This window comes from Bufo bufo, chromosome 4 (genome assembly GCF_905171765.1).
Source record: "Bufo bufo chromosome 4, aBufBuf1.1, whole genome shotgun sequence".
Classification (NCBI taxonomy): domain Eukaryota; kingdom Metazoa; phylum Chordata; class Amphibia; order Anura; family Bufonidae; genus Bufo; species Bufo bufo.
The window spans coordinates 239,829,947-239,857,914 of record NC_053392.1 but is presented as its reverse complement, the minus strand read 5'-3'; the positions used below and the strand labels follow the sequence as shown (position 1 = coordinate 239,857,914).

Sequence of the window (27,968 nt, the reverse complement as noted above, 5' to 3'; positions counted from 1 at the left end):
ATGCAGTGCAGGTTGCCGGAGGACAAGTTGGAGGATTTGAAAAGGGAGGTGGGGAGGGTGACTCGTTTGAAGAAGTTAAAATTGCGGGAGCTTCAGTCACTCCTGGGGAAAACTCAATTTTACGTGTCGGATAATGCACATGGGGAGGGTTTTTTGCAGAAGGTTGTCAGGGGCGACGGCGGGCATGGTTTCACCACATCACTACATTCGCTTGGGTAGAGAATTGAGAGCGGACTTACAGGTTGAAATTCCTTCTTGGAACGGTATAGCGGTCACTTGCTATTCAAGTGGTGAACTCGTTTGATTGTGAGTTGTTTTCTGATGCGGCGGGGGGTTGTGGTTTCGGAGTTTACTGAATGGTGCGACAATGGTGCGACAATGGTGCGACAATGGTGCGTTGGGGAATGGCCGGCGAGTTGGGCGGAGAGGGGGTGGTCAAAGAATTTAGCCCTATTGGAGCTGTTTCTCATTGTGGTAGCAGTCATGTTGTGGGGGGAGTGTTTCAGGGATAAGAAGGTTTGTTTCCACTGTGATAACTTGGGGGGGGGTTCAGGCGATAAATGGGTTATCTGCCTCGTCGCCCTTGGTTGTACGGCTGCTACAGAGACTGGTCTTGGAATGCTTGGAGATCAACGCTTGGGTTGTGGTGGCGCATGTGCCAGGAGTTGACAGTGGTATCGCTGACGCACTCTCTCATTCACAGTGGGATCAATTTCAGCAGCTGGCCCCAGAGGCAAAAGAGTCTGGGAGGGAGTGCCCGAGCTGTCTTTGGGAGCTTCTGGAAGGACCGCAGCCGAGCTCGTTCAAGCATTGTTGGCGCCAGGTACATGGGTGACATATGTCAAGGCGTGGGGGTACTGGGAGGAATGTGTAGTAGGCTGGATGTTGGGAATGGGGATTTGGAAGTTCCGCTGTTGCCGTTTGTGGGGCATTGTAGGGATGAAGAGTGGGCGGTGGCAAAAATGAATGGATGCATTGCGGGGTTGGCTTTTGGATTTAAATTGATTAAAATGGCGGACTTTACTAAGTCCTTTTTGGTTTCGAGAGCCTTAAAAGGGTGGCGTTGGTTGGGGGCCAGGGTTGATGGTAGGAGGCCGGTTTCTTTTGAATTGCTTTTGGGGTTGGGCGAACAGGTTCTGAATGTTTGCAGTTCGGCTTGGGAGGAACGGTTGTTTGGGCAGGCTTTTTCTTTTGCATTTTTTGGGGCGTTGCGTTTGGGGGAGCTGGTTTGTCTGACGGTTAGTCAGGTGGGGGGGGGTTACTTAAGGACGATGTTGATTTGTTTTAGCATAGGGTGGAGTTTGTTATTCGTCGGTCTAAGAAGGACGTGGAAGGAAAAGGGCGGAGGGTGGTGCTGTTCAGTGTTCCGGGTTGTAGAATGTGTCCGGTGCAGTGTTTTAGCAATTACGGGGGGGGGGGGGGGGGTAATGGGGAAAGGAGTTAGACCACTGCTAGTGCATGCTGACAGGACCTTTTTGTCCTGTTTTCAGTTTGCGGCTGTTTTTGCAAAATGTTTGGAGCGATTAGGGTTAGGGCAGGCGGGGTACTCAAGCCATTTGTTTATGATTGGTGCGGCGACAGAGGCAGCGCGATGGGGGCTGGATGATGAGATTATTAAGTAAATTGGGCGGTTCAGGTTATATGTCAGATTGAATCGTTTGTAACTTAAAGGGTTGGGGAAGGAAAAAAGGTATTGTATTGGGGATTGTCGTCAATGGTGGTGGTATTTTGGTGTTATGGTTTTCTCGTTACAGGTGCGGGACCGGCCTTGGTATGGATCCTGGGTCATTCCTATGTCTTTTGGGGGGCTGTCCGGGCAGCGGTTCGGCCAGACAGTCAGCAACTGGGCTTTGCTCGATCGGAAGTGGTGGTAAGGTGGCTGGGGCGTAGAGGCATGATTTGGAGTGGGGTACTGCCGGAGGTTCATCGCTTTGCTAGGCTGGATAGGGTGCCAGATGTTCTAGTGCTGCACGTTGGCGGCAATGATTTGGCGGTGCGGCTATTGTGGGAGCTGTTGAGTACTATGAAATTTGATTTGTTACGGCTGTGGGCTTTGTTTCCAAGGTTAGTAAGAGTTTGGTCGGACATAGTTCCGAGGACGGTCTAGAGAGGGGCTAGATCGGTTGAGGGGGTGAATAGAGCTAGAATAAAGTTGAACAGGGCGATGGGTCGTTTTATGGCCAGGAATGGAGTGGTGGCGGTGAGGCATATAGAGCTGGAAAAAGGGGTTGGGGGGTTTTGGAGGTCTGACAGAGTACACCTCAATGCGGTCAGGTTGGACATGTGGAGTTTGGCCATGCAGGAAGGTATTGAGAGGGCCTTGGGAGTATGGAGGGCCGCGCAGACTTAAGGGGTCAAGTCTGCACGTTGGTGGCTGGGGGAGGTCCTTGAAGTCGGTTTATTCACTGGTTAGGAGGATGGGAGGGCTCAGCGGTTGGGGCTGGACTCCCAGTGGTGGCAGAATTTAAGAGGGGGGCCATTCAGTGGTGTTTCCGAGCTGGTGGGCAACGGCTGGAGGCAAGATGGCACCCCGGTGAGGTATTTCTGTTATTTGGGGCTTCAAGGACTTCCCCTTGCAAGGAACTGATTTTAGAGTTATGGTTATTTATATTTTATGTTGTTTGTTAATAAAAACGTCTGCTGTGGCCGATTTATTCCAGCCTGGTGTCCGAGTCTTTATTAAAAGGTAAGGGGTAGGAGATGATGGGTGGAGGGCAAATGAGTATAAGGAAGGGGTCAGACGGCAAGTAGCCAATACCCCCGTCATGACCTATCCTAAGGATAGGTCATCAATATCATCACATTGCACAACCCCTTTAACGAAGTTTAGGGTGATTTTTCACAGTGAAAATATAAACGCAACACTTTCAGTTTTGCTCCCATTTTGCATGAGCTGAATTCAACAATCTCAAACATTTTCTACATACAGAAAAGCCCCATTACTCTCAAATATTGTTTACAAATCTGTCTAAATCTGTGTTAGTGAGCACTTCTCCTTTGCCGAGATAATCCATCCCACTTCACAGGTGTAGCATATGAAGGTGCTGATTAGACAGCATGAATATTGCACATTCTACACTACATACTTTCTCCAATTGCTCAGCCGAAATTAAATGCAGGAAAATATTGTTTTTCTTTTTTTTTTTTCAAGTCTTATTCTGGCTCCCTCCATGACTAACTTATTACCCAAGTTTACCTCATTACAAAGTCACAGATGCAATGGGTTCACATGTAGGTTTTTAATGTCTATGCACTTTTGCTTTTAAAGTGCTTGGGTGCTCGAATTGAACACCACAGAATGCTTGGGTGCTCTACTGAGCACGCGAGCACAATGGAAGTCAATGGGAGAACCCAAGCATTAAACCATGCACCCCCTGCTCTGAAGAGGGGAGGGTGTCTGGTTCATAGGAAAAGGTCATAAATTGATGGAAACACCCCTGAAATGGTTCGGGAACAGCATGGGGATGCATCTTGGACTCCCAGGTTGCTGCTGGGAACAATGTTGTCCGAGTAGTATGCCACCTTTACAGACTGACAATAATCCGCACCAAACCGAAGATAAAATCAATTTTAGAGGAAAAATTGTTAGGAAACATTCTTTCCTGCATATTTACTTGTATATAAAGTGCAAGTGCTGCTAAAAATTACAAGGAAGAGGCGAGGGCCTGCTGCCGAGCTGACCATCTAAAAATGTAGGGGTAAGGGTCTGCTGCTGAGCTGACCCTCTAAAACATTATGGTTGAGGGCCTGCTGGTGACCCTCTAAAACATTATGGGTGAGGGTCCGCTACTGAGCTGACCCTCTAAAAGATTAGGAGCGAGGGCAGCCTAATAAGCATGTTGATATGATGGAGGAGGAGGACGAGAAAAGGGAGATTGAACCATATACCCTTTTTAGTGGTGGAAGGGGTGCATGGGAATACAGTGTATTCAATACACCATAAAAGCCACATTTAGAGTGCCTTTATGTTCAGCTGCTTTCCTCTGGTGGAGTAAAGAAGTCAGGGGCAATCCAGGCCTTATTCATTTTTCTAAGAGTCAACCGGTCAGCATTTTCAGTTGACAGGCGGATGCGCTTATCAGTTATTATGCCCCAACAGCACTAAATACACGCTCTGACAAAACGCTGGCGGCGGGGCAGACCAGCACCTCCATGACGTAGAGCGACAGTTCGTGCCACGTGTCCACCTTGGACACCGAATAGTTGTAAGGCACACAGGAATCACTGAGGACGCTGACATGGTCTGCTACGTACTCCTTCACCATCTTCAAAAATGTTTCCCTCCTTGTGACACTAGGCCACGCATCAGGTTGAGGGTGCTGGCGGGGTGTCATAAAACTGTCCCAGGCCTTGGAGAGTGTTGCCCTGCCTCTGCTGTAACTGCTGTGTGTTCCCCTCGTCTCCCCTCCTCGGTTAGCCAAGGAACTACGTACTCTGCAGCCAGCGTTTTCAGCTGGAAATTTTTGGAGCAATTTTTCCACAAGATATTGCACCATTCTGCTTGTCCTCTCCACCACAGGAATGAGAGATGAGAAGTTCTCTTCGGTGGTCGAAAAGGGTGAACAACCAGTAATCCGTGTTGGCCAAAATGCGTACAACGCGAGGGTCACGGAAAAGGCATCCTAACATAAAGTCAGCCATGTGTGCCAGAGTCCCAACAGACAAGACTTTGCTGTCCTCATCAGGAGGATGACTCTCAATCTCCTCATCCTCTTCCTCCTTTTCTACCCATCCATGCTGAACAGAAGGAATAAAACTTCCATGAGTACTACCCTCTGTAGCGGAGGCAACCGTCTCCTGCTCCTCCTCATCAACATCCAATTTGCTCTGAGAAGACAAACTGAGGGTGGTCTGGCAATCACCCTGTGTACTTTCTTCCCCCATTTCCACCTCTTCCACATGCAAAGCGTCCGCCTTAATTGTGAGCAGCGAGCGTTTAAGTAGACATAGAAGTGGGATGGTTATGCTGATAATAGCATTATCGCCGCTCACCATCTATGTTGATTCCTCAAAGTTGCGTAAAACCTCACAGAGGTCAGACATCAATGCCCACTCGTCGCTTGTGAAGAGCGGAAGCTGACTGGAAAGGCGACGACCATGTTGCAACTGGTATTCCACTACTGCCCTCTGCTGCTCGCAAAGCCTGGCCAACATGTGGAACGTCGAGTTCCAACACGTGCTCACGTCGCACAACAGTTGGTGAGCTGGCAATTGCAAGCGCTGCTGCAGAGTTGCCAGACCGGCGGAAGCTGTCGATAACTTGTGGAAATGGGCACACATGCGGCGCACCTTCACCAGTAGCTCAGGCAAAGTATGGTAGGTTTTGAGAAATTGCTGAACCACTAGTTTGAACACGTGGGCTAGGCATGGGATGTGTGTGAGCTTGCCGAGCTCCAAAGAGGCCACCAAGTTACTGCCATTATCAGACAAAACCATGCATGGTTGTAGGTTGAGTGGCGAGAGCCACAGCTCAGTCTGGTCCCTTATCCCCTGCCACAGCTCTGCGGCAGTGTGCTGTTTGTCACCTAAGCAGATCAGTTTAAGAGAGGCCTGTTGCCAATTCCCCACTGCAGTGCTACACTGCTTACAGCTACTGACTGATGACTGACTGGTGCTGCAAGATGATAATTCAGAGGTGGAAGTAGAGGAGGAGGTGGAGGAGGAGAAGGGGGTTTGCAGTCACCAACGTAGGTGGCGGCGGAAACCCTGATGGAAGTAGGGCCCGCAATCCTTGGCGTCGGTAGTGCAATGAGCCGGACCGTGGTACGGTTAGGTGGACGCCAAAATTATGCAGTGGGTCTGGATATGGATATAGAAGTCTATTGTTTTTGTTCGTGATGCCAATTGCAGCGTGCACAGGGTACAGTCTCAGGGCCCTTTAAGATGTTGCAACTCACGTACCAGTTAGGAATGCCAGAGTGGTATAATGTCTCTGTGTGATAGTGGCAATAGTGTCTCCTACCTGGGTACGGCTGGACTCCTGTATCCTGGCTCACTTGCAATAAATGAGTGTGTTGCTACTAGGAGTAATTGAGGAACTTGGTAGCAATAAATGAGATCCAGACTTGAAATATAATTCAACTTGTCTTTACTGGAGGCAGCATTAATCCACATGAGATACAACAATAGTCTTGGGTCCCAGCAGGTATTAGCAATATGCGGCAGGGATCAATATCTCTTCTGCTTCTATCATGTGCCTGGAGCTCTCTTGCAGGATTAGTCGTCTGCTTATGGCTCTGTAAGTTGTGGCAGGAATCTATATCTTCTGCTCTGTCTATCTTCTGCTGTGTATGGGACTGACTAGCTGAGGAGGAATTTGGCTTCTCCTGATCTCTGGACGGTACTCACAGTTATGCTCACAGGGGATGGTTCTTCCTGGAGTTCTGGAGGTGGCTGCTTGCTTGTCACCAGCTGAGGCTGAAGGCTCAGACTGGGAATGGAGATCTTTGGTCTCAACCGAGACAAGATCCTGGCTTGGGATCCCTATTTCTGGGAGCTCCTTCTTGCACAGCCTTCCCCTAACCGGGGTGGCTGGCACACTCACTCTAACTTCCTTTCCTCCCCATGAGGCAGGACATGGGCGAGCCCACTCTGCTCAAAGAGGGGGGGAGCTAAACTGGAATGTACTATTCCAGTCTAGAAATGCTAAACTGAACTAAATCCCTGTTAAACATTGCTGCCACCTGCTGGTGTACATGGAAATTACAGCAAATACATTTAACAAGGGGTTCAATGCACATTTGTGAGGAATATTAAATAAAATCACATTAGATGAGAAGGCACATGTTACCAACAAATAGTAGCGGGGAAAAAGAGTTTAGTAACATAACTCTGGGATGTTACAGTAGCACCTGTGCCTTCCCAGGGTGCGACTCGCTCCCGGCCTCCACAACGTTCACCCAGTGTGCCGTTAGGGAAATGTAGCGTCCCTGGCCATGTGTCAGTCGTTAAGTGGACCTTCCCAATAGCTGCGTTGGTCAGGGCACGGGTGATGTTACGGGACACATGCTGGTGTAAGGCTGGGACTGCACACCGTGAAAAATATTGGCGGCTGGGGACAGAGTACCGCGGGACAGCCGCCGCCATCAGAATGCGGAAAGTCTCAGTGTCCACAAGCCTAAATGGCAACATTTCCAGGGCCAGCAATTTGGAAAGGTGCACATTTAGTGCTATGGCCTGTGGGTGGGTAGCTGGGTATTTGTGCTTTCGTTCAAAGGCCTCTGGGTATAGACATCTTTACACTGCGCTGGGACACAGAAGTGGATGTGCTAGCTGATGGTGCTTGTGAAGGTCCAGGTGCATGGCGGGAGGCATCCATCCTGCATCTTGGACAGGGGATTGGCCAGCATGTAACACAAGGGAAGAGGAGGCAGTGGTGTGACCCGCAGACACAGATTGTGGACCCAGGCGTTCGGCCCACCTATTAGGGTGCTTTGATGCCATATGGCGGATCATGCTGCTGGTGGTGAGGTTGCTAGTGTTCAAGCCCTTGCTCATTTTGGTACTGCACAGGTTGCAAATGACAATTCTTTTATCGCTCGCACTTTCCTCAAAAAAGCGCCACACTGCCAAACACCTACCCCTTGGGAGATTGCCGCAAGGGGGCACTCCGGGGAACAGTTGCGGGCCTGTTTGGTGTGGCCCGTCTTCTAACTTTTGCCACCCCACTGCCTCTTCCAGCCTGTTGCGGTGCTGCGGATCTCTCCTCCTCTGTACTGCTGTCCTCGCACAGCTTGCCACCTTCCCAGGTTGGGTCAGTGACTTCATTGTCCAGCACTTCCTCTTCCACTTCCTCACTCTGGTCATCCTCCTGACTTGTTGACCTAACAACAACCTCAGTTATTGACAACTGTGTCTCATCCTCATCATGAACCTCTTGAGACACTAATTGCGGTTTTACTTATTGGCAACTGTGTCTCATCATCATCATCCACCTCGTGAAACACTAATTGCCATTCTCCACCGTCATCTTCTGACTGTGGATGCTCCAGAGTTTGGGAATCAGGGCACAAGATCTCCTCATGTCCCTCTTCAAGCGTGCTTGGTGAGAGGCCCAAATTAAGGAATGGCAATAAAAACAGCTCCTCAGAATATCCGAGTGTGGGATCACTTGTTTGCCAAGACTCTCCATGGTGGGTGTAAGGAGTATCAGGGTGAGGATTCTGTTCACCAGACTCTTGGCTACTGAGACTGGACTTTGTGGAAGACAGGGTGGTGCTTAACCGACTGTAAGCATTATCTGCTGCAATCCAATCGACCACCTGGTCGCACTGGTCTGACTTCGAGAGTGGTGTCCTGCGCCGCCCTGCAAACTGGGATATGAAGCTAGGTATCGTGGATGAGTGTGTTTTTTGTGCTCTGGCAGCAGGCACAGTTTCACCGCGCCCAGGGCCACGGCCTCTGCGTGCACCATCAGCAGCACGGCCACTTCCCCGTCGCTTACTGCTCGTCTTGCGCATATTAAATGGTATATACAGTAGGCTTGCAAGTATGTCACACGTACAGTAGCGCAGGTTTTGAAAGTGTATGTGCAAATAAAGTACACAGAATGTCACAGATATTTTTAAGATGCACACACATTAAACAGGAGGTATAGCGCACGTAATGTTGCTGTCACCACCGCCTAATGAAAAATTAGACTGAATGAATGTCACTGATATTTAGGATGCACAAACGTTATACAGGAGGTATAGCGCAAGTAATGTCGCTGTCACCACCAGCTAATAAAAAATTACACGGAATTAATGTCACTGATATTTAGGTTGCACAAGCGTTAGACAGGAGGTATAGTGCAAGTAATGTCGCTGTCACCAGCGGCTAATAAAAAAATTACACTGAATGAATGTCACTGATATATAGGCTGCACAAACGTTATACAGGAGGTATAACGCAAATAATGTCACTGTCACCACCGCCTAATAAAAATTACACTGAATTAATGTCACTAATATTTAGGATGGGCAAACGTTATACAGGAGATGTAGCGCAGGTAATGTAAGTGTCAGCAGCGGACACCGTCTACGGAAAAAGTACACTGGATGTCACAGATAATTTTAGGCTGCGCACATGATAGACAGGAGATGAAGTGCAGATAATGTCGCTGTCTGCAGCAGCCAAACAATTGCAAGCTATTTAGTGCAGGTTGCGCAAAAAATATATATTGCTGTCCGATACAACAATAGTCCTTAAAAGGACTTTTGGGTCTCTAACAAGTGTTAGCAATTTAGTGCAGGTTTCACTAAAAATATATATTGCTGCCTCACACAACAATAGTCCTTAAAAGGACTTTTGGGTCTATAACAAGTATAAAAACTAAAATATTCATATTTCACTCCCTACACTATCTCTCCCTTCTGCTCTCCAGCTCGCCCTGACTAAGACTGAGCCGAACACATGTCATTGGGTGCTATATAGCACCAGATGATGCATTCTAGCCAATTACTGTAATGCCAGTAGCCAACGGCATTACAGTGAATGGCAGTACTTGCCTGTACGTTTATTGGCTGCGTAGCAGCCAACAAACGTGCGGGGAGGAGACTCGAGCATCGCGCTCGAGCACACGCGGTATTCGGTCGAACACTGCGATGTGCCGAGCATCGCGATGCTCGAGTAAAATTAGTGTTCGGCCGAGCATGCTCGCCCAACACAAGTGGTGTTTTTTGCAGGTTTTTGTGTGTGTGTGTGTGTGCCTTTTGAGGTGAAAACGCCAGCTCCAGATATTAGGTGAAGGTCTATGGGTAATAAGTGACATAGTAGCATAAAAATGGAATGTGAAACCGACCCTAAAGTTTTCCAGCAGCCTGCATGTTGCCTAACATGGAAGGGGCTGTCATAGACCAGTGCTGAGAAGATGACACTGCCTCATCTGTTATCAGATCACTCATTCATACAGTAAGTATATAGGGGAATTCATTGATAGAATTTTGGGGATTTCATATTTATAAAATTATTTTTGTGTACAGTAAACTTGGATTCATTAAAGGAATTGAGAGTTATTAAAAAAGGATCTCATCACTGCTGTGGCCTCAGTAGTGTAAGGCCTCTTGCACACAACCGTATGGTTTTGTGGTCCATTTTAAATAGATCAGTTTTTTCAGTTTTTCTGTTTCAGTAGTGTTTCCGTTTCCGTTCTGGTTCCGTTCCGTTTGTGATCCGTTTTTTGCGGATCGCAAATGGACGCATACAATAATGTTTAAACAGTAAGTACATAAAAAAATTGGGCTGGGCATAAAATTTTCCATAGATCGTTCTGCAAAAACGAAATGGATACGGAAGACATACAGATTCATTCCGTATGCATTCCGTTTTTTTTGTTGGAACCCTTGACTTGAATGGAGCCATGGAACGTGATTTGCGGGCAATAATTGGACATGTTCTACTGTATCTTTGAACAAAACGGAAATACGGAAACGGAATGCATACAGAGTACATTCAGTTTTTTTTGCGGAACCATTAAAATGAATGGTTCCGCATACAGACTGCAAACGGAATCCAAAAAAAAAACCGAACGGAGACGGAAAAAAACCCCATTCGTGTGCAAGAGGCCTGATGCACAAGGCCGTTGAGGCCCTTGATTGGCCACAGTGGTCACATGGGGTGTATGCTACATTGCCCCTGCAGCCATGTAAACAAAGACCAGGAGTGAAAGCTGGAGTGGCAGAGCTGGAAACATCATTGGATTAACTGGTGAGTATAGGATCTTTTTTTATTTTATCAGTTAGGCCTCCTGCACTCGACCGTTTTTTTTTTCTGTTTACGGGCCGTTTTTTTGCATTCCGTATACGGAACCATTCATTTCAATTGGCTCCGCAAAAAAAATGGAATGTACTCCGTATGCATTCCATTTCCGTATTTCTGTTTTTCCGTTCCGTTGAAAGATAGAACATGTCCTATTATTGCCCGCAAATCACGTTCTGTGGCTCCATTCAAGTCAATGGGTCCGCAAAAAAAACAGAATACATACGGAATGTACTCCGTATGTCTTCCGTATCCGTTCCATTTTTGCGGAACCATCTATTGAAAATGTTATGCCCAGCCCAATTACTGTATACTGTATATGCATACGGAAAAACTGAACGGAAACACAACGTAAACAAAAAACGGAACAACGGATCTGTGAAAAACGGACCGCAAAACACTGAAAAAGCCATATGGTCGTGTGCAGGAGACCTTAAGTTGGTAGCTTTAGGCTCCTTTTTAAATAACTTGGATAACCCTTTAAAAGTTAAACTTTCAATTAATTATTTTAAATTATTTCTTGGAATTCTATATTTATATATTTGTGCAGATGTTCTTACCAATCAGAGATCCACCACAGAAAGGGCTGTTATTGGAGGCACGGGAAAGCATGGCAATCCAGGGAGAGATTCCTCGCTTTGCAATATTTCCACGTGAAATCCTTGCAAGTTTTGATCTGGAAAACTTTGGTAACCCACACACTAAAAGAAGGATTAACAACATATTGAATATTACATGGATGGCTACTGTTTTAGTCATTTTCTTATTATTAGCACATACCATCACCATCACACCAGGACAGGGCAGAGGCAGCTGGGCAAATTTTCCAGAATTTTGACCAGAATTTTCTCAGAAATCGATTGCCACAATCAGATTTGCAATATGTCTTTTGGTTCAAAAGTTATCAACAAAGAAAGTTCAAAACTTCAAAGTTCTGTGTTCAGCAGCAAGGACAATATATTGAATACATCAAATAGCTATTCATCACATGGAACATTTCCGGTTGTTGTTGCTACTTTCTGAGTTGATAACTTTTGAATCAAGCTGCTGCAGTTTGCCTCCATGACACCTGCCCCCCCTTCATATCCGGTCATATCTCATCCTCATGGAGCCCCTGCTGTCTCCTTTCCTCCCTCATGTATCCAGAGTTCCTGTTACACCCTCCTATCTCCTATTGCTGCCCTGCACAGACCTCCTGCCCCTACTTCTTGTATGAATCCCCATCAGAGCCCCTTTCACCTACTTGCTGTGTCCACCCCTCCTGTCCATCCAGGGCCCTGGTCACCTGTCTCAGGGTACTTTCACACTAGCGGCAGGACGGATCAGACAAGCTGTTCACCCTGTCTGATCTGTCCTGCCGCTATTTCGCCGTGCCGCCGGACCGCCGCTAGTAAGCAGCCTGTCGGATCCGTCCTGACGCTAGTGTGAAAGTACCCTCACTCCTCTGCCTCTCATTATGGTGGTGTCTAAACCGCATTCACCATAAGGACCTTCTAATGTCTCAGGGTCATGTGACTGTGCCCCCCACCCCGTACTGTGCCCCCTTATACCCTGCATTGTGCCCTCTTACCACACCCTGTACTGTGCCCCTAGTCATTCCCTGTACTGTGCGTTCTTATACCCTTTTATCCGGTCACTGTATGGCGGTGTTATCCGGTCACTGTATGGCAATAACTGTATCCCCTTCCCTGCCCATGCCACCTTTTTTAGACCTGGCGTGAGTGGGGAAAAGTTGCAGATTGCTGACCACCAAGCCCAGGTTGTGCGCTCTGTCAGTACATGGCGGCCTCTCCTCTTCCCCGCTGCTCCGCTGTGTACTAGTGCTTAGGCTACTTTCACACTAGTGTTAATACTTTCCGGTATTAAGATCCGCCATTGTCAATGGGGACAAAATGTAACTGAACAGAACTGAATACTCCAGAATGTATTCCGTTCTATTCTCATACCGGAGAGCAAACCGCAGCATGCTGCGGCTTGCTTTTCGTCCTGGGATATGACATAATCTGACACAATAGAAAACGGATCCGTCCCCCATTGACTTTCAATGAAGTTCATGACGGATCCGTCTTGGCAGTGTTACAGATAATACAACCGGATCCGTTCAGAACGGATGCAGATGGTTGTATTATCAGTAACGGAAGCGTTTTCGCTGATCCCTGCTAGATCCAGCAAAAACGCTAGTGTGAAAGTAGCCTTATTCTGGCACTAGGGCTGGGTTCACATCACATTTTTTGCCATCCGTTTAATGTATACCAAAAACATATACATTAACAGATGTCTCAGACTGATGCCATACAGTGGTGTCCGTTCACCATACAGTTCCATTGTAAAAAATACATATACGTTAACGTATGTATTTTTTTACTGGACTCTGCAGGATACAAAAATGTGCTGCACATTTGTATACATCAAACCGATAGGAAAAACGTGATGTGAACCCACTGAGGGGGGGGGGGGGGGGGCTACTACAATTTTCTGTGGGGCCATCAGTTCTAGCTACATCACTGCACAGCTCCTTCTCTCCTCCAGGCCTGGCCCAGCGATGTAGCAGGGTTAACACACATACTTTATGAGACATGTTATCTAAACTACATGCAACTAAATGCGTTAAGCAATTGCTTTTCAGTGGCTTTTGTTTCAAGATAACGCAATGAGTTAAGAAATTTGAATAAAGAGTGTGTGTGTTACCCCTGCTACATGTCTCACTGCTGCAGCGGGCCGGAGGAGAGAAGGAGCGCTGGGAGATGAGCTGCAGTTAGTGAATGACAGGACCACCGCCTCCCCTGCGCTCCAGCAATGATAGGTATGTGAGGGGGCCACTGGGGGGTCATTACACTGTGAGGGCCCCTTACACAGTATAATGCCCCCCAATGCCCCCCATTTAGTATAATGATCCCCAATGACACTCCGTTTAGTATAAAGTCCCCCAGAGCCCCCATTCTATATAATGACCCCCAGTGACCCCCATACAGTATAATGACCCCCAGTGCCCCCTCCATACAGTATAACCCCCAGTGTGGGGGCGACTAATGGTCATTATTCTGAATGGGGGGCGACTGGGGGTCATTATTCTGATTGGAGGGCCACTGTGGGGTCATTATACTGTGGGGGGGGGGCATTGGGGGTCAATATACTGTGTGTGGGGCATTGGGGGGGATTATACTGTGTTAAGGGCCACTAGTGTTCATTATACTCTATGGGGGCCACTGGGGGTCATTATACAATGTGGGAACCACAGGGGACATGTAAATGTAAAAAGATGCTTTAAGGGGGCCCACTGGGATTTATCGCCCAAGGGCTCACATGAACCTGGAGCCGGCCCTGTTGATTGGTACCACCCCATAATCTCTGTGCATGTGTATATATACCTGCAGTTTTAACCTTGTCTTATCTGCACCTGAGGAAGCTGACAGACCGTTAGCGAAACACATTGTGCTTTTTACCTTTTTGTTAATAAATTATCTTATCCTGGAATGGCAGCGCCCTGAATCTATTATTATCTTTTATCCTCATAATCTTCAATTGGGATCAATATCTGGGGATTGCACAGAGGGATTTTTAGACTGCTCTTGGACCGCCATTCCCTGGCCTTTCTATGTGGATAACTCATGCTTATTTTACTCTACTGTACATCTGGTAAGTGCACTTATACCTGTGCAGCTACACCTTTAAAGGGGTTGTCTGGGCTTTTACTATTGATGACCTATCCTCAGGATAGGTCATCAATATCAGATTGGTGGGGGTCCGACACCCCCGCCGATCAGCTGTATGAGCAGATAGAGCGCTCAGTGCGCACATGCCGTCTCCCTTCTCTCTTCCTGTCTGCTGCTGTCTATGTCAAAGACCATAGACAGCAGCAGTGAGCAGGAAGAGAGAAGGGAGACGGCACGTGCGCACTGAGCGCTCTATCTGCTCATACAGCTGATCGGCGGGGGTGCTGGTTGTAAGACCTCCGCCGATCTGATATTGATAACCTATCCTGATGATAGGTCATCAGTTGTAAAAGCCCAGACAACCCCTTTAAGGTACAGTTTTATACTATGGAGTTCTTTTTTTCTTCTTTTCATGCCATTACTGTTGTAACATGGCTACATAATAGTATATTCATCTTTTTTGCCACTGCAAAGACGTAGCCTAGGTGAAGAGACACATCTAGCCATGCAGAAATGTAGCGTAGTAGTAAATTAAAATACTAATTAAAGTATGTATAGTACTTATAAAGTACATATTGTCAATACTTTGAATACATACATTTCTGAAAAATACTGTTTACCCCTAAGTAAAGAAGGACAGATTTGCAGAAAATTGCTGAAAGCTATAAAGTTCCCCCATATCTATAGTTACCACTGGGCAACCGGTGCTAAATAGACAGTGATAATACACCCCATACAATAACAGAACCTTCCTTTGTGTTCTGCACAGTGCCCCCTCTCTACCACACACGGTACTCCTTTAGTAGCGGAATCACAGTAAGAGTGCCCCAAAACACTGTTTCTGTACACTGTAATAATGCCCCAATACAGTAACAGTGGCCCCACACATTAACTGTGCCCCCTTGCTGCCCTGAGACAATAATACTGCTTCTTTAGAGTTCCTTTACAGTAATAGTGGCCACTTACTGCCACCAAACTTATAGTCCCCCCTCACACAGTAATAGTGCTCCCTTACTTCAACTGCACAGTTATAGTACCCTGTTTGTGCCCCTAACACAGTAATAGCTATCCTATAGTGCCCTCCTGATGGTAATAGTGCCCTAGTAATATGCTGTTACCTTCTGCGATGGCAAAAACCCTTTAACAAAATACTGCAGTGATACAAATACCCATTTGGCTCCTAGCTTCTGTTGTTACCTTACAGTAAAAACCTATATAAAAAATAACTATATAAGGGCAGGATAGGAAGTCAATTCATGTCAGCACCATCTGTGGCATGCCGACTCTGCAGTCGCCTCCTCAGGAGGCAACTCCAGAGTCGGCGTGCCACAGACGGTGCTGACATGAATTGACTTCCTATCCTGCCCTTATATAGGATTTGTAAGTAACCCATATGTGGCCATTGTGCCCTGGGTGCTAATAATATTTCCTGTGGACATATTGCGATAGTGGTTTCATTGCTGGATTACACCCTGAGGCTGATGGACTCTATAGTTCCCTCTTTGCCCTCTCTATCTACATGTTTTTATAAGTATTGTATGAATTAAATAAAGTATATATATTTTTTCAATCTTGATGAAAGAAATTTTTCTTTGGTGGGGTAATTGGATAGACTTGATTTCTTCCTACTTATGTATTCATTGACGCCCTGGTCTATAATTTGGTGTGCCTTATTCTTAATATGCAAAATAGGCATTTGATGCAATGAGGGTGTCACCCTTGATCTCTTTGCACCCAAGCTCTGCTCCTTTCTGTGTCCAACCCCTCTCTCACTGCTTTGCAACTGCCTGGCCTTGTGAATCAAAGCAGCCTGGAAGGGGTTGGCTACAGAGAGGAGCCAGTACAGGGGATGGAAGTGATAGTGGCCCTAATGTAGTGTAGTGTACAGTTAGCAGCACATTCAGCAGCAGTTCAAAGCAATTTCTTTTCTCCCAGATGATGGAGTATGGTGGCTGGCAATATGGCAGAAGATGACACAGAAATTTTCTAGCTGATGCTCTTCCCTATGGCTTTATTCTGGCACTTGTGGTTGTAGGTGTCCATTGATAAGGAAAAGGCAGAGTTACTAAATGTTTTTTTTTTTTAGCTCTGTATATACAAAAGAAGAGAAATGAGCTGATATCTGTGGTGCTGGGGCTGTTAGTACATCCAGTAATATACTCAATTGGCTAACTGTAGATATGGTCCAGGACAAGTTAAATAGGGTAAATGTGAAGAAGGCTCCGGGTCCAGATGGATTACACCTAAGAGTGCTTAAAGAGCTCAGTTCAGTCATTGCTGTGCCCCTGTTTATAATTTTTAAAGATTCTCTGGGTACTGGTACAGTGCCAAGTGATTGGCACAAGGCAAAAGTGGTGCCCATATAAAAAAAAGGATCTAGGTCCTTCACAGGTAATTATAGACCCATAGGCTTGGAAAGTATAGTTTGTAGTTGGATTGAAAACTGGCTGAAGGACCGTGTCCAGAGAGTTTTGGTCAATGATTCCTATTCAGAATGGTCCCGGGTAATAAGTGGTGTACCCCAAGGTTCAGTGCTGGGCCCTTTACTATTGAATTTTTTTATTAATGATATCGAGGACGGGATTAATAGCACCATTTCTATGGAAGATGTCCATAAACTACAAGCTGACTTGGACACTCTGAGTGATTAGGCATCTACTTGGTAAATGAGGTTCAATGTGGACAAATGTAAAGTTATGCATCTTGGTAGTAATGATTTCTGTGCTTCATATGTCCTAGGTCCTTGTGGATGGTAGATTAAATTACATCATACAATGTCAATCAAGTGCTTCTAAGGCCACCAGGATATTGTCATGCATTAAACGAGGCATGGACTAGCGGGGCAGGGATGTAATACTACCACTTTAGCATTGGTACGGTTGCTACATATTCCAGATGAGGCCGCACCAAAGTGGAATATGAGCCCCTACCTAAGATAATCGGCTAAAAACTAAAATAAAATGACTCTTAGACTATGGAGATTCTAAAATGTTTTTTGTTTTTGTTTAGAACAGGATAATATAGTGTAAAACCTAATTACATTTTTAAAAAGTAGATATATTAGGTATCGCCGCGTCGTTCTATAAAAACTTTGTTTTTGTTTAGAACAGGATAATATAGTGTAAAACCTAATTACATTTAAAAAAAGTAGATATATTAGGTATCGCCGCGCCGCTCTATAAAAATACCCCATTACCTAACCCCTCAGATGAACATGGTCACAAAAATAAAATAAAAACGGTGACAAAACAGCTATTAGTTGGCAAATTTTCCATTTTAAACCGTTTTTTCCAGTAACAAAGCAAGGGTTAACAGCCAAACAAAACGTAATATTTATTACCCTGATTCTGCAGTTTAGAGAAATACCCCATATGTGGTCATAAACTGCTGTTTGACCAAACGGCAGGGCGCAGAAGGAAAGGAACGCAGTATGGTTTCTGGAAGGCAGATTTTGATGTCCTTTTTTTTTGGCACCATGTCCCATTTGAAGAACCCCTGATGCACCCCTAGAGTAGAAACTCCATAAAAGTGACCCCATCTAAGAAACTACACCCCTCAAGGTAATTTAAAACTGATTTTACAAACTTTATTAACCCTTTAGGTGTTCCTCAACAGTTTATGTCAAATGGAGATAAAATTTCAGAATTTCTATTTTTGGTAACCTTGCCTCACACAAATGTAATATAGAGCAACCAAAAATCATATGTACCCTAAAAATAGTCCCAACAAAACTGCCACCTTATCCCATAGTTTCCAAAATGGGGTCACTTTTATGGAGTTTCTACTCTAGGGGTGCATCAGGGGGGCTTCAAATGGGACATGGTGTAAATAAAGAAGTCCAGCAAAATCTGCCTTCCAAAAACCACACGGCACACACTTTCCCTCTACGCCCTACCGTGTGCCCGTACAGTAGTTTACGGCCACATGTGGGGTGTTTCTGCAAACTACTAAATCAGGGCAATAAATATTGAGTTTTGTTTGGCTGTTAACTCTTGCTGTGTTACTGGAAAAAATGGATTAAAATGGAAAATTTGCCAAAAAATTTTAACTTTTAAATTTCATCTCCATTTGCCAATAACTCTTGTGGAACACCTAAAGGGTTAACAAAGTTTGTAAAATCAGTTTTGAATACCTTGAGGGGTGTAGTTTATTAGGTGGGGTCACTTTTATGGAGTTTCTACTCTAGTGGTGCATCAGGGGGGTTCAAATGGGACATGGTGTAAATAATCCAGTCCAGCAAAATCTGCCTTCCAAAAAACACACGGCGCACCTTTCCCTCTATGCCATACCGTGTGCCCGTACAGTAGTTTACAGCCACATATGGTTTTTTTTTGCAAACTATAGCATCAGGGCAATAAATATTGAGTTTTGTTTGTCTGTTTACCCTTGCTTTGTTATTGAAAAAAAAAAGAATTAAAATGGAAAATTTGCCAAAAAATAGAAATTCTTAAATTTCATCTCCATTTGCCAATAACTCTTGTGGAACACCTAAAGGGTTAACAAAGTTTGCAAAATCAGTTTTGAATACCTTGAGGGGTGTAGTTTCTTAGATAGGGTCACTTCTATGGAGTTTATACTCTAGGGATGCATCAAGGGGGCTTTAAATGGGACATGGTGTAAATAAAACAGTCCAGCAAAATCTGCCTTCCAAAAACCACTTGGCGCACCTTTCCCTCTATGCCCTACCGTGTGCCCGTACAATAGTTTACGGCCACATATGGGGTGTTTCTGCAAAGTACAGAATTGGGGCAATAAATATTGAGTTTTATTTGGCTGTTAACCCTTGCTTTGTTACTTGAAAAAATGGATTAAAATGGAAAATTTGCCAAAAAATTGAAATTCTTAAATTTCATCTCCATTTGCCAATAACTCTTGTGGAACAACTAAAGGGTTAACAAAGTTTTTAAAATCGGTTTTCAATACATTGAGGGGTGTAGTTTCTTAGATGGGGTTACTTTTATGGAGTTTCTACTCTAGGGGTGCATCAGGGGGGCTTCAAATGGGACATGGTGTAAATAAACTAGTCCAGCAAAATCTGCCTTCTAAAAACCACACGGCGCACCTTTCCCTCTACGCCCTACCGTGTGCTCGTACAGTAGTTTACAGCCACATATGAGGTGTTTCTGCAAACTACAGAATCGGAGAAGTAAATATTGAGTTTTGTTTGGCTGTTAACCTGTCCTTAAAAAGTGGGTTTTTGAAAATTTCTGAAAAATTTTAAGATTTGCTTCTAAACTTCTAAGCCTTGTAACATCCCCCAAAAATAAAATGTCATTCCTAAAATCATCCTAACATGAAGTAGACATATGAGGAATGTAAAGTAATAACAATTTTTGTAGGTATTAATATGTATTATAGAAGTAGAGAAATTAAAACTTGGAAATTGCAAATTTCTAAATTTTTTGGGTAAATTTGGTATTTTTTTTATAAATAAAAATATTTTTTTTTACTCCATTTTACCAGTGTCATGAGGTACAATATGTGATGAAAAAACTTTCTCAGAATGGCCTGTATAAGTAAAAGCGTTTTAAAATTATTCACACATAAAGTGACACTGGTCAGATTTGCAAAAAATAGCCTGGTCCTTAAGGTAAAAATGAGCCCGGTCCCTAAGGGGTTAATGTCACACTGAGTTTACTTTGGCGTCCTGAGATACAAAGCAGATTTACAGTGCCATCTATATTACTACTTCTGATGGAATATAGCCCAAAACATACACCTCTATCAGCTTGATAGAGCTCCTATGCATTTAATCTGCTAGGATGGCCATCTACTTATACTCTATACAAAACAGCCTGTCAATAATTATTGAGAGAGGCAGGTGTCACGTTCGGGTGTGAGAGGGAAACACCAAACCGAACATTGGAAGGAAAGGGGTGAGGGAACAAGGCCTGGAAACTAGGGAAATGGAGATGGACACCTCCTAGTAAAACCCTAATCAAAGTCCTGACTAACTACCAGTATGAACAGACCCCAGAGGTAGGTGAGTTCATACACAGGAATACCTAATGTCCTAACTCACCCTATAGGACCCTGGTACTACTGTCAGGACTGAGACAACCTGTTCCTTTGAGACAACAGGCCTTAATACAAATGACAGGGAAATGCACACAGAACTCAAACAAAGTACGAAAAGGGAAAGGAAAGACTTAACTTCAAAGAAGCAATGGAAGCACCAGGAACTCAGCCAAGATCCACACATCAGCAATCCAACACAAAAACTGAAGCTATAAACAGCACAGCATAGTGGGAGGAGCAACTATAAATAAGGAAGGTTAAATTACCACATTAGCAACACCTGGGGCAAGGGATGTGGCCATTATCAGAAACAACACAGATGCCTATTGATCCACAAGGAAAACCTGTCAGATCAAACCTTGTGTTGCCAGTCTCACCGATCTCCTGCCACCTGTCGCAGGAACCTCCGTGACAGCAGGGGTGAGAGGATCAGCCTTTACTTCCATTATGAATATAGCGACCCATAACTACGGATGTAGTAGAGTTAACACTCATGATTTATGAGACACGTTATCTAAACTAAATGCGTTAAGCAAACACCTTCAATTGCTTTTCAATGGCTTTTGTCTCAAGATAACGCGATGAGTTAAGAAATTTGAGTTAAGAGCTGTAGTGCTAACTCTGCTACATCTGTAAGTCTGTGTTATTCTTTCATCGCTCCTAGTAGCCAAGTGGTACAATACTTTTATTGTGCCATGTTAGTTAATAGAAGAAAGGACCTGTCCGGTAATTTGCTGCCTTTACACAATAAAACTGATTTAGGTGACAGATCCAGTTTAAACTGCTAAATCATTGCACTGTTTGTTATATTCAATATACTGTATTAAAATGCCTCTCTTAAAATTAGATTACACGGGGGGTACATATGTTTTCAACACAGAACCATGCTGGTCGACTGATATAAATTTGAATATTCACATATCTTAGTATGTGTCTTGTTCATAGCTGAACAGTAGTATGACTCTTTTGTCTGTCATTCCCCTCATTCCTTTTATATTGTAGGCATTAGAGCAGGGCCTTTCATCCCGTTGCCCTTTGTGGAACTGTAAAACTGACTGTACAAATTAAGTCATTGTCAATGGCTGCTGGTGCACTTCCCTAGAGGACTACTGCAAAGGGTTCATTATTGCTTAAAGAGTTAATTTACTGTTACTGAGATAACTGTTGCAATTTATATATCTTTATGCACCGTGTACACTTAGCAATGTGTGGACAACAAATAGCTAACACTGGTAGATTTGGTTAGGTCACCATGGTGATGGACTTTGTCCGCCCCCTGGTTAGTGAGTCTCAGTTGAGCTGAGCTACAGACAAGACTTACATGTGCATGCTCCTGCAAACTATGTCCTAGTCCAGATAACTTTCATCTCTGAGATCAGGCATTAGAATGTCCCAAACCATCAAGGTCATGCAAGGTCATATGAGTAAAGTACCGCTCGTTAATGACATTAAAGACTTTACTGCTATGGAATGGGTATATTGCCTCCGGCGCCCAGCAGTCTTTAAGACAGAGTGCTCATCCGGATCTAGGAATTGCACCCCTCAGCTTGGGAATTGCAGAAAGAGTTAACAAGAACAGAATAGCTCATCTGTGGTGATATAGAGAGAATGCAAAGTGTCCTTTGAGGGAGAATTAGGAAGTACAGGTGAAACTCAAAAAATTTGAATATCGTGCAAAGTTCATTTATTTCAGTAATGCAACTTAAAAGGTGAAACTAATATATGAGAGACTCATTACATGCAAAGCGAGATATTTCAAGCCTTTATTTGTTATAATTTGGATGATTATGGCTTAGGCCTCTTTCACACTTGCGTTGTTGGGATCCGGCATGCACTTCCGTTGCCGGAGGTGCCCGCCGGATCCGGAAAAACGCAAGTGTACAGAAAGCATTTGAAGACGGAACCGTCTTCCAAATGCTTTCAGTGTTACTATGGCACCCAGGACGCTATTAAAGTCCTGGTTGCCATAGTAGGAGCGGGGGAGCGGTATACTTACAGTCCGTGCGGCTCCCGGGGCGCTCCAGAATGACGTCAGAGCGCCCCATGCGCATGGATGACGTGATCCATGCGATCACATGATCCATGCGCTTGGGGCGCCCTGACGTCACTCTGGAGCGCCCGGGGAGCCACACGGACGGTAAGTACACTGCTCCCCCGCTCCCCGCTACACTTACCATGGCTGCCAGGACTTTAGCGTCCCGGCAGCCATGGTAACCATTCATAAAAAGCTAAATGTCGGCTCCGGCAATGCGCCGAAACGACGTTTAGCTTAAGGCCGGATCCGGATCAATGCCTTCCAATGAGCATTAATTCCGGATCCGGCCTTGCGGCAAGTGTTCCGGATTTTTGGCCGGAGCAAAAAGCGCAGCATGCTGCGGTATTTTCTCCGGCCAAAAAACTTTCCGTTCCGGAACTGAAGACATCCTGATGCATCCTGAACGGATTTCTCTCCATTCAGAATGCATGGGGATAATCCTGATCAGGATTCTTCCGGCATAGAGCCCCGACGACGGAACTCTATGCCGGAAGACAATAACGCAGGTGTGAAAGAGCCCTTACAGTTTATGAAACCCCAAAGCCACAATTCTGAAGTCCCCTTTGCTCAGGGGGTATGGATTAATTAGCTGACTAGAGTGTGACACTTTGAGCCTAGAATATTGAACCTTTTCACAAAATTCTAATTTTAAGCTGCATTAATACAATTCCTTTTAATTTGCATTACTGAAATAAATGGACTTTTCCACGATATTCTAATTTTTAGAGTTTCACATGTACACCTATTTCCATCATTGTTGCTGCCTATACACAGCTATTGGGAGACCACTACACTGTGATATACTTTGGAACTGTGCCTTTTTCTGCTACATGTACTACTACTCCTATCATCAATTCAGTATAGAAAGACGATATTGCAACCAACAAGCTTGATTATTGTCTCTACCATTTGTCTGCCCTGCATCTGCCATCCTGCATTGCACCCTGCCTACGATCCACCATCAAGGACAACTACCATCAGGCAGGAGCCCCAACACCAGGGTGTGCTTCCAGGTAAAAAAGGGCGAGCTTTCCATTTACTGCACGGCCCCAGGGAGCGCCAGAGAGAGGTCTGCCTCTGTGAACTGTGAGTACTACTACCCCTCTCAGAGCCACAATCACCACTCCCATCCTTTCTGCCCCATGCCTTCCCTTCAGGTCACTGCACTGGTTTTCACAGGATCTCCTGACAACTTTGTATAGGAGTAGGAAATATGTACAGCACCAGGGACAGATTTCAGCATCTTGGAAATGCTAAGTTGAGAGTGTAGCTTATCTGGTCAATGGGGGCAGAGCTTAATGGAGTGACGGTGTAGAGCTTAGGAGTACCCAGACAAAACTTGGGGCTTGGGGCCCCAGAAACGCCAAATCGGCCCATGTACAGCACCAGATGTATTGGAGAATGTGGTCATGTGGCAAGGTGTACAGAGCAATGTATGTACCCTTGTCTAGGAGTCCATAATAAAGGGGAGCTAACAGAGGAATTTATTATTAATAATCACTCCTAATAAAAACACTTATTAATTTTATCGTTTTACTTATTGTATTCTAACTGTAGATAATATTTCACAAATTGCCCACTAGATGTCACTGAAGTAACAGCAAAATGTATGTTTAGAACCTCTGTCAATGCAGATGTATCTCTGTGCTTTAGCGATACTGGTTAGAGGCCTTTTCACACTAGTGGCTTTCTTTCAAACATATTGTAGGTAGCTGCAAACTAATGCACTTTGTCAGCATTTTGTCTCACAAGGTTGATCGACTGATTTATCATGAGTTCTTTTTCCACCACAAATGTACCGTATTTTATAAATTTTCAGTTTTGATTAAAGTCTAACTAATAAATATATAGAAAAGAAACAGTTTCAAACTCAGACCCCAGAATCCTTACCAAAAGCAAAATATGATAATGAATCAAGAACCAAAACCAGGAGGAGAAGAGATGTAACTTAAAGGGGGTATACAATATCATAAACAGCCCCCCCCCCCAATGTGCCGGGCCCCTCACAGGGAATATACTTACCCCACTCCCGGCGTGCTCCTGGTCCCCGCACCGCCGCTTCTATACACGGATGAAAACATCCGATGTCGGGGGGGGGGGGGGGGGAGCAACCAATGGCCGCCTTCTATTGCCTGCTCTCCCCCCCACCGACACTGGATGTTTTCATCCGTGTACAGGGAGAAGCAGCAGCGGCGGTGCGGGGACCAGGAGCGGCAAAGGGAGCAGGGTAAGTATATTCTGTGTGAGGGGCCCGGCACATGGGGGGTTGTTTATAATATCGGATAACCTCTTTAAATACAGTGATGTCACGATACAGAGATATTGTCTACACAAGAAAATTCAGGGATGTTTCTGAACATGATGCAGGAATAACCAACCGAGTGATGTCACAGTAACATGAATAAGACACACTGTGAGGCCATGGAAAAGATTATTGGACATATTGATGTCTGAGTATGGGAATAATGCCCACAATAATGTCACAGTACAGAGGTAAGGAATTTGGTGATGTCATGCTTTAGGGGTAATTAACACAGTCACTGGAAAGAGCTTATAAACATGGTGATAAAGCTAAAACATAATGCTGACAGGTATGTCAAAGACAGAAGGATAATACATAGAGATGAGTGAATGAATTCTACACATATCAAATCTCCCAAAGGATTTGGAATCCACTGAATCTGAAACATTTAAGATTCATCCCGCACTAATCGCTCAAAATGGAGATCAGAAGATCAGAGATCAGAAGACAGAGAAGAAGGCATCTGCCACCAAAAGGGATCATTTTTGGACTGTTTTTTTATTTTAAAAAATCATGTTTTTAACCAGGCCGTTTGTTACCGCTGTCTACCATAGCTTACCCATAGCTATACATGTATTGGCATTAAAGAGTTTGAAAGGGGTTGGATACAGTCCCAGGAGACCTCAAGGTATGATATATGACTTTTCAGGGCAATGGGGGCACTTTCACTTCTGACCAAATTTATTTGGACCGAATCAAATCTGCCTGGCTAATTCAACTAAACTGGACCTGAAACACATCTTGGAAAATTCGCTCTTCTCTGATGATAAACAGGGATCTAACAGTACAGAAATAATTATCATTGAAATATTTAAAGGGATTGTCCGGGTTCAAAGCTGAACCTGGACATATCCCCTTTTCCCCCGACTCAGCCCCCCTGATATGAGCATGGGATCATTTCATGCTCTGATGCTCTCCTTTACCCTGCACTGAATCGTGTAGAGCAAGGGCTTTTTTAGGAGATCCTGTGACGTACCGGGCTCTCCATGGGGAGGAGCTAGGCAGAGGCTTCCCCTTAGCAGTGAGCCCAGTGACATCACCGGTACTAATGGTCAGGCTTTAGCGCTGCCCTAGCCGTTTTACAGGCCCGCCCATCAGAGCCGGTGACGTCACCTGGAACATTGCTGGGTGGATGTCTCTGCCTAGTAGTGTTAAAAACATAATCAAACAGCCCTTGCCCCGCACGATCCAGTGCAGGGCAAGGGAGAGCATTGGAGCATGAAATGCTCAGATGCTCATATCAGGGGGGCCGGAGGGGTGAAAATGCCGGTATGTCCGGGTTCAGCTCTGAACTCAGACAATCCCTTTAAGGCAGAGTGCCCGTTGGGCCCCAGGTGTAAATAAAACCTAATGATAGGGTATTTGCTTTGCTTCCTACATAACCTCTATAAAATAATATAGTGTTAATAAAGTACATTATTTGAAGCCAAAATAAACCTCACAAACTTAAAATTGCCTTTTCCCTCTATAATATCTAACGACCTGTCAGCTTTGCTTTACCCTTAGGATGCCTTATATCAAGTATTAATCTGAACTATCTATCTTCTAGACTTGCCTGTTCTACAATATGTATATCAGAGTAGCAAAAATCATTACAGCAACTCCCTGGGCCACAAATATCGCTGCTGCTCATTCAGGCAGGTGATAGTATTTGCCTACTTTGTGAGGTACTTGGATGGCGTTAATCTACTGGGAATTCATTTAGAATTTCCAGCCCTGGAAAAACTGAAGAATGCAAATACTGACGTTGCGTTTCTATTGTGGCTATGTTCTTTACCAAATGTTTTCCTATTCTCTGCAGTCTCACTGTCTGGAAACAACCTGCCACACATCTTTGCTTTTGCATGAATATGACTCTTAGCCAAATAATAAATCTGTGCCCGATCTGATTGCCACATTAAATAGCACAATATGTCAGCATCATGTTAGGAAACTGATTTAATGGTACTTTGTAAATGCTAAAATGTGCTGTAAATTTACTCCGTGAAATTTTGAAAAAAAAAATTTATGAGCAAACTTTGGATAGAAAGAAACACTTTAAATATAAGGCTGTGGTTTATTTTCTGCAAAATGCTACTGAGAATGTATTAATGTTCAACCAAGGAAATGTGTTTTTACTTTGCCAATAAACATATAAATATTCAAAGGTGGGATATTGAATAGGGACGGGTGCTCTGTATATGATAGGCAAGAACTTTACACCAGTTGCCCTTACACTTTTTCAGCCTTACCCACCAAGGCGTCCCCATCATACCAACATTTACATATGCAACTAGCCATCACCAGATCCAGGATTGTGGGCATGGTTTACACCTATAGACCAACACGACAGGATCGGTAAGACGTATGTGATCCTTCCATACTTAAGGCATTTATCTTACCTAATTTTTTTCTGGGTATTGTAGGAAGGTGCAATGGTCCGTCATTGATGGAAGGTATGTGTCACCGAGATTCCTGGCCTCGGTGAGGTAGGAGCCGGTAATTTCATGTGTCAGCGGCAGCTAGTGCTGGCTGACATGGTTTTGCTATTTAGTATGGCTGTAAAGCCGATCCGGGCCGGCTCTTACTGGGAGCAGCCAAAGTGCAGGGTGCGTGGCTTCTCCCCACGTTCCAGGCTGGGTCTTGGTTTGGGCTATAAAATACAGGCAGCACTGTCAGGTGGTAGGAATTTACTCCTCTCTGACAGTGAAGCTCTGTCAGTCTTTGTGTTGGGACCTGGGAGTTTGGGCCTGGGTAAGGGCCTGCTACCTTGTTGGCGTGAGAGCAGGTGGTTTCTGCTATGTCCAAGGACTTTTGCATTGCTGCATGGTGTGCACAAACACCAGACTCAGCGTGACTGTTTTCCTTGAAACTGACTTTTTGTTTTGCTTATCCTTATGTGTGAATAAACCAAACTGCTTAAGTTAAAGACATTGTCGTTGCCTCTATACTGCATCTGCAAGCCTGTCTACCAGAGCAAATCCCCACAGTATCCACTCTAGTTACTCAGTGGAGTCTCTTCTATGTACCATTGCACCTATTATTTTAATGTATACAGTAAAAGTTACGTTTTAACTATTCAATATTCCACCTTTGAATATTTATTTGTTTTTGTGTATTGGTGTCAAAGTGTCGTTGCTATTGACTACTGAACTAGCAAATTATTGTTTGGCTACTTTGCAAATAACCAGACTTAAAGGGGTTTTCAGAGAGTCTGATATTGGTGACTAGAGATGAGCAAATT

General features: G+C 44.7%; 1 protein-coding gene across 1 annotated transcript in view; it reads right to left on the bottom strand.

Moving 5' to 3' along the window:
* Positions 1-27,968, bottom strand: part of MASP1 (MBL associated serine protease 1) — a 206,256-nt gene that overhangs the window by 22,121 nt on the left and 156,167 nt on the right. Inside the window, exon 11 of the mRNA XM_040428394.1 lies at positions 11,298-11,438. Coding sequence (XP_040284328.1) covers positions 11,298-11,438 — 141 coding nt within the window. The remainder of the gene's footprint in view (positions 1-11,297; positions 11,439-27,968) is intronic.